The 10360-nt window shown below is 36.7% G+C and overlaps 2 protein-coding genes across 2 annotated transcripts; both read right to left on the minus strand.

Moving 5' to 3' along the window:
* Positions 1–300: 300 nt before the first annotated feature.
* On the minus strand, positions 301–4929 carry LOC131771889 (uncharacterized). The gene is made up of 4 exons (XM_059087756.2): positions 4117–4929; positions 2644–2779; positions 2063–2195; positions 301–1485 (listed from the first exon to the last, which is right to left on the minus strand). Exons 1-4 carry the CDS (start codon positions 4737–4739, stop codon positions 1400–1402), a joined length of 978 nt encoding a protein of 325 aa, XP_058943739.1. The 5' UTR covers positions 4740–4929; the 3' UTR covers positions 301–1399.
* Positions 4930–5553: 624 nt separating this feature from the next.
* Positions 5554–9217, minus strand: LOC131772034 (bifunctional arginine demethylase and lysyl-hydroxylase JMJD6-like). Its single transcript, XM_059087949.2, has 4 exons — positions 8550–9217; positions 7619–7754; positions 6556–6685; positions 5554–5892 (listed from the first exon to the last, which is right to left on the minus strand). Exons 1-4 carry the CDS (start codon positions 9176–9178, stop codon positions 5804–5806), a joined length of 984 nt encoding a protein of 327 aa, XP_058943932.2. The 5' UTR covers positions 9179–9217; the 3' UTR covers positions 5554–5803.
* Positions 9218–10360: the final 1143 nt, after the last annotated feature.

The raw sequence follows: 10360 nt of genomic DNA on the forward strand, positions 1-10360 counted from the left end.
ATATTGATGCCTGGTAAGCTTCAGGGTTTTGGGAGCACAGGAAGGGGGTGAGATTCAGAGTTGTAAATGTAGGAATTTTCAAGGCAGTCACCCTCTAGAGTAAAAATCTGAGAAGCAGAGAGTGCAATTAAAAAAAAAGACAACAAATTTCACAGAGACAATTCTGAAAAAGCTTTTGAGGTTGAGTGGTTGAGAAGCATCATCCTCTGTAGCCACAAGGTTAGGAAGGTAACCTCAAAAGGTCTGGCATGATATCACAAAGGTTGCCTTTTCTTCAAAACTAAGAAATTTGCTCCAATATCAAAGGACCCACATTTTATTCTTTAGATCTTGTAAAGGTAACACAATTATCATAAATAGCTATCATATGATCAATTTCAAATTACTTCCTCTTTTTATTTTCTCCTTTAATCAACTGAAGCCCTAATGGTATATTAAATACTCCTACCAACTTTTTATTATTTTAACGTCAAAAAAATATTTCTCTCCAACTCAGTTGGGTTGGACTGCTCTACTTTCAAGAGACCTCGCTGAAGGAGGCTGGGTTCATCTCCTACATAGTCCCTAGTTAGATAGCCTATACCTTGCTATTCTACATCATAAAATTTTTTGTCAGTCATTTTTTAATGACTACAAAACTCTTTTAATGTCACAACAAAACAAGTGTCATGGCTGCTCTATTTATGGTTGTGAGAGAGGCATGTGGCAAAGTGGTTATTATGAAGTGTAAGATTTGGGTCCAAGCCCTTATCATCTCCATTACATTTTGTTTTTAGGCTAGAAACTTTTTCTTTTGTCAGTAGTAGCAGTCATAACCTAGGATTATACTTGTTGTTTCAGGAACAAACTACTAGCACTGGAAGACTTCAGTATAGTAATGGTTAAAGTGAAACCCTTCTGAAACTGGAACTTACAATATCTGGGTCTCCAAGCTGATAACTGATGCACATATCATTGCAGCTGCTGGCAGTTGGATGTCAAACTGGATGCAAAGCAATTAAATAAAACCTTGTTAAATAGCGTCTAAAGTTAAGTACATGAGTAAAAGCCAACTACATTTAAGCTAAATCTTGTGTATTCTTTACACAAGTTCTGAGCAACTTTTCTAATAATTAATGTCAATTTAACATGCATTATTTTTTAAACATATTTACTCTAATATCAATTTAATCATTTTATTATATCTTGCTCATATTTGTTTATTTTGTATAATATATAATTAACTACTTATCTCCTTTGCAATACACTATGATGCATTAATATTAGTCAATTCATTTTACAATGTAAACAATTGGATCTTACAAGTTACTTAAAAAAAACTTTACTGAAAAATACAGTTTTGTTAAAAAAAAAGTCACAGTTTTCAGAAAAAAATATCACATTGGTAAGGGAAATCCTTTTAATCATATTCTGCACCAATAGTAATGCTGAGCTCTCCGGGCAAAACCTTTGTTGAATGATACCACTGGTTTGTGTCCACAATGACTGCAAATTAAAACAGGATATTTTGTATACTTTAAAATTGATTTTTAGATTTTGAAAAAGTGAACCCCATGAATATTCAATATCATCAATGGGAAAATTGTTGTTTGGAGTGGGTTTTTCAGTGTTAAAATGTAACAGAATTACTAGTTTTAATTACGTTACCAACATTACGTTACCAATTTAAATTTTTTGTGGGGTTGCAGGTATCAAATACTTGAATTTTCTCTCAGTGTACAACCGTATAAGAGTCAAAAAGGAGGGTAACATTTAATATATCATAAACCTGGTGTACAATAAGCACATGCTGGAAAAAATCAGTTTGACAAGACCAAATAATAAATAAATTTTGTACCAACAAACTTGCAAACTATATATATATATAATAAATTATATAAAACAGTATTACACATAATTGTATAAAAAGTCCAGTAAATGCACAAACAAGAGGAGCGATCAAAGTAAAGTATTTGTAGAGGTGGTATCAGATTTCATGCTTTGTTTCCACCTTCATATTATCTTTGTGGTCATTTGCTGTTTCCTCCTGGACAGAAAAAAAACACAAGACTGTGTTACTTACTGACTTCTCCTTTATTCATTGTGGTGGCTAATTTGGGAGTACAGACATGTTCACACTCTGGTGGAGGGATGAGAGTCCATATCTTTTGTCCTGACAGCTGAGCTTGCCATGATGGACGATCCACGCTATCAATCTTCAAAACAGAAAGTGTTAACATTATGGTCAATAAACAAGGCTGAATAAATTTTCAAAACTAAAGCACCTCAGTAATAAAGAGACGAGTCTATTTGAAGCCATAAATAATGGAATTTAATACTAGGGAAGTTTTTGCAGAGGCTCCACAGTACCTGTGGTAACACCTCCTTCTAAAATTTGAAACTTCAGAAAAGTCACCATTGTTAATGGTAATGCCACCTTACGAAGAATGGATGAATGGTTCCTACCCTGATTAAGTATACCATAAAGTGTACGGCAACTATTAGTGACCTAAACATGACTAAAATTTAAACTTTTTACAAATTATGTATAAACATTGACAGTGAGTGTAAAAATCATCATAAAGTTTATTTTTAAAGTAAGAAACATAATCAGAGTTGCACATTAGAACAAATACAGGTAACCAAGGATAAGAATAAACTCACATGTATCTGAGCCCCAGGTCCTGGCCCTCCCATGAAAATCCAGTCCTGTTCACTGGTTTCTGATTGTTTTGGCAAGAAATATGGTAATTGATAATGAGTGCGCAATTCTTGTCTGATTACAGGATCACAGTTGCTCCTGAAAACCAAAGACATACTGCTGATAAGGTTCAAAGTTCCTGTGACAGGACAAACTGGAGGGGAGCAAAATCTGAGCTGGTAAAAAGAGCCATCTGTCAACTTTTGGGAAATACTGAATCAACAAGACCTATTTACTTGAAAATTTATCAATATCATACACTCTCAGACAAATTTTACTTTAGTAACTCACAGCAGGCAATCCCCAGTGGGAAAGATTGGCCCATCTTGCCTGCTTGGGTAGCTGATCAGAACAAATGATTTTTTTTGTATTGCTAGCAGGTAATCATGAAAACTGCAACTTTCAAATATTCATGCTGTAAATCTGATGAACAAAATGTTCTTTTTGAGTTTCAAAATGAAATGTTGTTTTAAAGGGCTAGGTAGCAAACCATATGGTGCTTAAAAGTTAAATTAAAATTTTTCAATTTTATTCTTTATTGTCCTCCAAGACAAACAGAACTTGTATGCTAAGTTGATAAAGTGCCGAGCCAATTCCTTTCAAATGCAAGAAACGACTAGATCAAGTCTACAATGCTTGGAGTTCAAATTTTAGCAAAAGGTAACTCCTCAGGCAAATTCACTTCCAAATAGCCTTATTGTGATTATAGTAAAGAAAAACAGTTCTTTGTGAAGTAATGGATACTGTTTTGATATAACATCAAATTCTAAGACTTACCTAAACATACTAATGATATCACACCAAGAAAACGTATAGCAGAGAGAAAGGACAAATTAGACAGTCAGATGTGCTACAGTCCATTACAATTCCGAGGAAAATAAGACACGAATCAATGAACAGGAAGCTAATTTCTCTGACTTAATGAAGGCTGTTAAAAACGAGTCCATCAGTAATTGGGTTTATATCCTGTGTTGCATTAAGAAAAAAAAATTAACGATGAAATCTACCTTAATGGAAAAACGAAAAGTACACAAAAAACTTTAAAAATTAAAGTAGTGTTACTTCACATCATTTTAGTTCACCATAAGTAGTTTTTTTTTTTTACATGGAAATGAGTATAAACCTTTTAAAACAACAGCTGCCTAAATGCAGCAAGAAATTTTATTTAGCCATTCGACAGGTGTTCAAACTATACTCACTGGGAGATCAAAGAGCACTGAAAATCTGACTTTAAAATTTTTGTTTGATTTGTCAAAGAACACGGTTAATTTTGAATTGAAACAAAATATGTCACCATAGTCACGTACCAGCTGCCCAGGTTAAATATCTAATTTGAAAAATCAAATGGCTATTCTAACATCAATATACTCGGCTGCTTTCAACTTCAATCGTATTGTTCGATGTTATTTTTCTTACATTTTAATTTCAAAACTCACCATCCGAAATACCATGGTTCTGCTTTCCACTCTGATCTTTCTTTCGACATATTCATGGCCTGTTCAAGAGAAAAAAAATCTGTTCTGTAGGGAAAGAACTGACACTCCTCCTCGTTCACTCGATACGCGTCTTTGTTCTTGTCGAAGAGTTCTTTGAAGAACGTAAAGTTGAAGCGATCAATGGCTGACCAATTTTTCGCACCGTCGACGACTACGACGGGTCTTCCGGTGTAGGCATAGTTTGAAGCGAAATCCTGCTTCGATAAGCCAGAAACCCGAGGAATTTCGGTCAAACCTTCGCACAACAGAGAGCAGTTTGTTCGTTTTCTTGTGACCTCGATGAAAATTTCATTGACGTTCAAAAGACACGGTTCTTCTCTAACATGCAGCAGCTCGATCACGTCGAAGTAGTAACCAGCAAAAGCCAAAACAACAGGTAGAACAACAATCACGAACCATTTCAAGCTTTTCTTGTTAAAACAACTCGATTGTGCACGACCAGTTCCGACCTGCCGTAGAAATTCTGTTCGGATGTTATCCACATTTTCCCCGCTTTTCAATGATTTTTCGCGGAGATCAGAAAACAGGACGGCAAGTTCTTCGACACGCGTTGCAGTCGCCATTAACAGGAAGGTAGGAAACGTCAGCTTTGTCTGTAAATTAATCTTCTATTTACCAATGCGTAGTCTCACTTACACATCAAGCCGCTACATCATAAATATTGATCAGCAGATCACAGCTTGAATGGAAGAAAATGAAATTGGGTTGTTTGCATACAATAGGTAATTCCATTGCGCGACCTCGATTTCCTTGTTACCAGTTTCCAGACTGCTTCTTTATCACCCACCCCTGGTGCTAAAAATACTCGAGAGCAATCTCGAAATGCATTAAATTCACGTTCTTTGCCATCTTCGTCATCGTAAATTCGCCACCAAAGCAGTTTTTCCCATTTCCTTTTTTATCAGAAGCGTCTTGGAGTAGATTCTGTCAATATCCGTGTCACCCTGGTTTTCACCTTCTTGTTCTATCTTTCTCTAGATAAGTTGAACTCTAGAGCAGGAGACATTAATGGGCTCCTGTCTAGAGTTAATATGCACGAAGGCCTGAAGGCAGAGACAAGCTGTTAAAACATACTGTTGCCTACGAATAAGCCCACTTAATTAGTACTGAAAGATTTCTGTTTGGCACCGCACTAGTCTAAAACAAAGGTATACTCCCGAAGGTAATCTATTTTTTCGCCATTTTTATCTTTATCATGGCAAGAAGCTACGGAGTATTACATGATCCGGATTTCTAACTTGAAGGTGAAGTGACGATTTTGCAAGATTAATTACTTCAGCTTGAGCAGTTGCCCATTAGCCACAGGCTAATTTTAGTTTTATCATGGTGTCGATCAGAATATCTCATGTGGATTGTGTGATGTCGACTAGAAGGCCAGTAGCGAGTGAATCATGAAACAAATTACTCAATCAATTTGTCAAATTTTAACCACTTTTATTTTGGAATTAACAGTTTACATACACAGTCTGTAAGTAGACAGTGAAATAAGGTTTTACATATTATTTTAATAACATGATTGATTCACTGATACACTTGCGTTAAGTTGCAGTTGTTTATAACTCACGGATATTATTTCGCCTCTTACCCCTTACTGGTGTATGAAATAAAACAAGTTTAGAACAAAACATCAATCGTATTCTGCTCCAATTGTGATGCTCAATTCTCCAGTGGGAATAATTTTCGTGGAGTGAAACCACTGGTTGGTGTCCAGGACAACTGAAACAAAAACAAAAAATGGTTCACCTAAAAAGTTCACACACTGCTATTGTTGCGATCAAACCAAAAACTCAAATCATTTTGAGTTTGTTCAGCGTGTTTCGGGAGCAAAATAAGATAAATTTTTGCTCCTCCGCATTTAGGCCTGTCCCGACTGTACTCGTAAAATGCTGGAAAGTTGCCCACTAGAATGCAAAAAAGTTACTAAAAAATTTCTAACCAAATTTCAAAAGCTGCTACCTAAATTTCTTGATATTTTTATATAAACGCTAATTAAAGGCTTTATTTTTCTTTATTCACAATAATCGCTGACAGTAAACGGTTAAGAAAATTAGCTTAAAAGAGTTGCTCGTAAATATGGGCGACATATAAGGATTCTGCCGCCGAACGTCATTTTAGCCAATTATCTGTGATGAAGATCGCAATAAGAGAGAAACGTTGTCAAGTAACAGGATATGTGTTAATTTTTTTTCGATGAAATCGGCGACTTCAGTTCGTGCTTGGTATATGCTGTAAACCTATATTTTTCTCAAAAATTGCTCAGAAAGGCAAAAATTGCTCTGAGTTGCTAAAACCACAAAAAGTTGCTCCGAACGCCAAAACTTGTTCAAAAGTTGCCGAGCACGATCGGAACAAGCCTAACCACGTTTCCTCTCGACTTACTGATTTCTCCTTTCTGCATTGTCACTTGTACTGTCTTGCAGACGTGTTCACACTCTGGAGGAGGAATAAGGGTCCACATCTTTTGTCCTGACAGCTGGGCCTGCCATGAAGGACGCTGCACCATGTCAATCTATGTTTATGAGACAAAATTTTGCGTAGGTTACAAGCCATGATGATGCGTACAAGTTTTCTCGCGCACTTTGCATCCGTTTCTATAGAAAATATCAAGAAAATACCAAGACTCCTTTCTCCGATGCTTCTTGAAAATCCTTGGAAAACAACGTTTTCCAATGATTTTCAAGTCGGTATATCCGTCACGGTGACCTGGTTTCGTGCGACCAATCACAAGCAAATAAGCGATACACTGGTACTCTTAATTTCATCCATTCCTGATGAATATGGGACTTCTCCTATATATTTCATGCAGACTGGCTAATGCGAGTTTTATATCACCAACTCCAGATTAAACTTAGCTTGAGAAGGGAATGGGACCAGTAATGCTCGACAAAACAGTCAAATCATGATATGATGTGACGAGTTTTACAAATCCATTTTTGAATAAATTAGTCAAGAATGATAAAACCAGCTCCCCTCCTTCTGGTAAGCTACAGGTTTGTATGGAGCAAAGAAGCCGAATGCGTTTATTTCTTCTCTGTAACTTGTCAAATTTCAAAACTGCATGAACAATTATTTGAGAAAAAAAAAATGATCTGCAATCGAACCTGTAGTTAGCGGCACCGTATTATTAAACGGTCGGTTTTCAAAGTCCTCCACCTGTATTGAAGGGTCATTTAAAGCAGACCACTCAAATAAAACTAAGAATAATCTGTCAATGCATTATTATCCATGTTTATCTCCGAAATCAATGTTAGAAATATCTTTGAGCGAGTATTTTATACATTAAGTCAATCATTGCATAAAATGGCGTTTTTCATCGTTCTTTATAAAACCCCTCTTCTGCGAAACTGGTCAACCTGTATTAAACGATCACTCTGCAACTCCTCACTTAATACAAATCCGACTGTATTCCCGATTTGAGAAGGTTTTGTCACGTGATACTTACGTGTATGGGCGCACCAGGTCCAGGCCCTCCCATAAATATCCAGTCTTGATCGCCTGTCTCCGCGTCATGTGGTATAAAGTAAGGTTTGTCATAGTATTTGCGCAATATCTGACGGACATTGGGATCACAATTACTCCTGTAAAAAAAAGAGAGAGGCATAATAACACTATAATGGTCCCTTTGATCACTTGAAACTCAACCCTTTTTTGAGGAGAATTTTTTAAATATCATTGTTATTCATTGGGTTTTTTTGTCGTCACTCTTGTAATGAAATAAATGACGAAGGACTGGGGAAGGAATTGCCCTACCCCGTCCCCTCTCCTTCTTTTGACCGCTGCTCATCCCCTTTATACAAATTTCTTTCTCTCCTCAGCCTTCCCAGACGGTGGCAGCTATATTTTTCACCAAGGTAACACTGAACACTCGCCCGCCAAAATTACGCCTGCTCTGCGGGCTATTCTCGTCTCGATCAACTTAACTGGAAACTACTCTGAGGCGTGACGTCACGGTGAGAAACATTTTTCAGCTATTTGGAAAATGCCCCTATAATTTCTCTTAATTATCAGCAAAAATAATTGTGGCAGGCCGAAAAAGCTTTTAATTTTTAGTAGCATTTTATCCATCAAAGTATTTTGTCCATCATGAGAAAGATGTGATCACTATGACGGAAATCTCTCAACTAGGTACGCATTTGTGACAGACCAATCACTGACAATGTCTATTTGAGGGAGAGGCCGGGGTAGACAGTGAAAAAATTAGCTATCACATATCGCATGCACGAAATGATGATTTTGATTCAACAAATCTACGAAGGTTGAATCAGTTTGATTTCCCCGGTAAGTGCACTACCCATATTTATGAAATTTGAAAATAACTTAAATCATTTTAATCTTCATCATGTATCTTCCATTCTCCAAGGAGCCATACTTACCAGCCAATATACCACGGCTTCCCTTTCCATTGCGCCCTTTTATTTGACATTCTTAAAGCATCTGCTAGAGACTGAAAACCGGATTTGTAGGCGAAAAACATGCATCCCTCGTCGACGTTATCTAAATCTGCCTCATCGCTCTTAGCGTAAAGGCGTTTGAAAAACTTGAAACTGAACGCACCCACGGCTGACCAGTTTTGTGCAGCATCGGTAATAACCACAGGTCTTCCTGAATATGCGTATGTGGAGATGAACTCCTCCTTAGAAAGATTAGAGACCCGTTGTATTTCATTCACACCTTCACAAAGCAGCGAACAGTTGGTTGGTTTGCGCGCCATCTCGTTCAAAACCACGAAATCTGGCTCAATGAGGCATTTAGAGTCTGGGTTGTATTCCAAAATCAACTGACACAACAACAAAGCGATTGCGGGCAGGATAAGAAACCAAATTATCTTGTTCCATGCGAAAAAACTGCTTTCGTTTTCTTTCGATTGAGTTTTTGGAACTCGATGAACATCTCGCAAGAACTCCCATCGAATATTTTCAATAGATTCTCCGGATCTGATGCATTTTTCTCTCAGCTTGGAGAATCGGAATGCTAGATCGTCGACTTTTCTCGAATCCGCCATGAAAGATCGTCTCTCTCAGTGGGGATACTTGAGTGACCAATCCATACTAGACTCATACCATAAAAGGGCGATATTGGGTTAAGGTTTATTAAAACTTACATAAATAGCTCTCTCTCAGAATGCAAATATTTTTCTTACGTCTTTCTTTCTTAACTTGTAAACAAATTTTTTAACCAGTGTTTGGTGTAGTTTTCAGTCATCCACCTACATAGAAATAACACGAGATTTCCTACATTCCATTTAACACAATTATCTCAGGTTAGATCCGTTACGTTTTGCATGAACACGTTTTCATAAATTCTCAACAAAAGTTTATTCTGCTAAGGTAACAAAAATAGATATTAATATTGTACATCTGTTTTCTGATTATTTGTCGCAAAACATCCAAGCTCGAGGGACATGCGCTGTAGCAATAAAAAATAAAACGGTGGGAATCTAAAAATATTTACCATAAGTGAGGTAAGATAAAAAGAAACGGAGATTATTCAATACAAACGTTTTAACTGTCTTTGGGAAAAAAACATGTTTTTTATCACCGAATATCTTGGAAACGGAGTTCTGGCGTGATTAATTGGCAATATGAAGTCACAAGGAATGCCCATTGTCGGCCCAATATCGGATACTTATGTATCACAATATTGGGAGCTATTGTCAATAGCCGGAAGCTGTGGGTGGATAAAATTATTGACAGATTGACGTATATAAAGTACTATGACAAAGCCAATATATGCACGTCTTATATTATATAAAGGAAGGAGGTATACCATACAAAAACTCCTCAGTATTCTTATTATTCAAGTCTATCATTGGTAAAATATTGGTTTTCCTTTGAACAAGCCAGGAGAGCGGGTGACCTTACTTAAGTGTACGAGGGTGTCATCATTGTTATCGTGCGTCATGCTTGCATGCCTCAAGTATTGTTTTGAAGCTTCCCAAACTTGAATTACAAGGAGTAATTACGTCAATTTTGTGGAAACAGAACAGTGAAGGGTAAAGTGCAGAGAGGGGAATAAATTTTTCACTTGTTTCTGAATTGAGACTTTCTTTAAAGATACTTTATCTAGAGAGCTTTTGTTGTAGGTCACAAGTTTGTTTAGACTGTTCTACTTGTTTCTTTTTCTTCCCCTTGGCACTGTTGGCGACAAGATTATTCAACAGCATCATAACATAACCGACACAATC

This window comes from Pocillopora verrucosa, chromosome 8, assembly GCF_036669915.1.
Source record: "Pocillopora verrucosa isolate sample1 chromosome 8, ASM3666991v2, whole genome shotgun sequence".
NCBI classification, from domain to species: domain Eukaryota; kingdom Metazoa; phylum Cnidaria; class Anthozoa; order Scleractinia; family Pocilloporidae; genus Pocillopora; species Pocillopora verrucosa.

Coding starts and splice junctions, on each gene's coding strand:
- LOC131771889 (XM_059087756.2), bottom strand. CDS start 4,739: ATGGCGACTGCAACGCGTGTCGAAGAACTTGCCGTCCTGTTTTCTGAT. Junction 2,780..4,116: donor GAACCATGGTATTTCGGATG/GTGAGTTTTGAA, acceptor TTTGGTTTTCAG/GAGCAACTGTGATCCTGTAA. Junction 2,196..2,643: donor GACCTGGGGCTCAGATACAT/GTGAGTTTATTC, acceptor TCTGTTTTGAAG/ATTGATAGCGTGGATCGTCC.
- LOC131772034 (XM_059087949.2), bottom strand. CDS start 9,178: ATGGCGGATTCGAGAAAAGTCGACGATCTAGCATTCCGATTCTCCAAG. Junction 6,686..7,618: donor GACCTGGTGCGCCCATACAC/GTAAGTATCACG, acceptor TCATAAACATAG/ATTGACATGGTGCAGCGTCC. Junction 5,893..6,555: donor AATGCAGAAAGGAGAAATCA/GTAAGTCGAGAG, acceptor TTTTTGTTTCAG/TTGTCCTGGACACCAACCAG.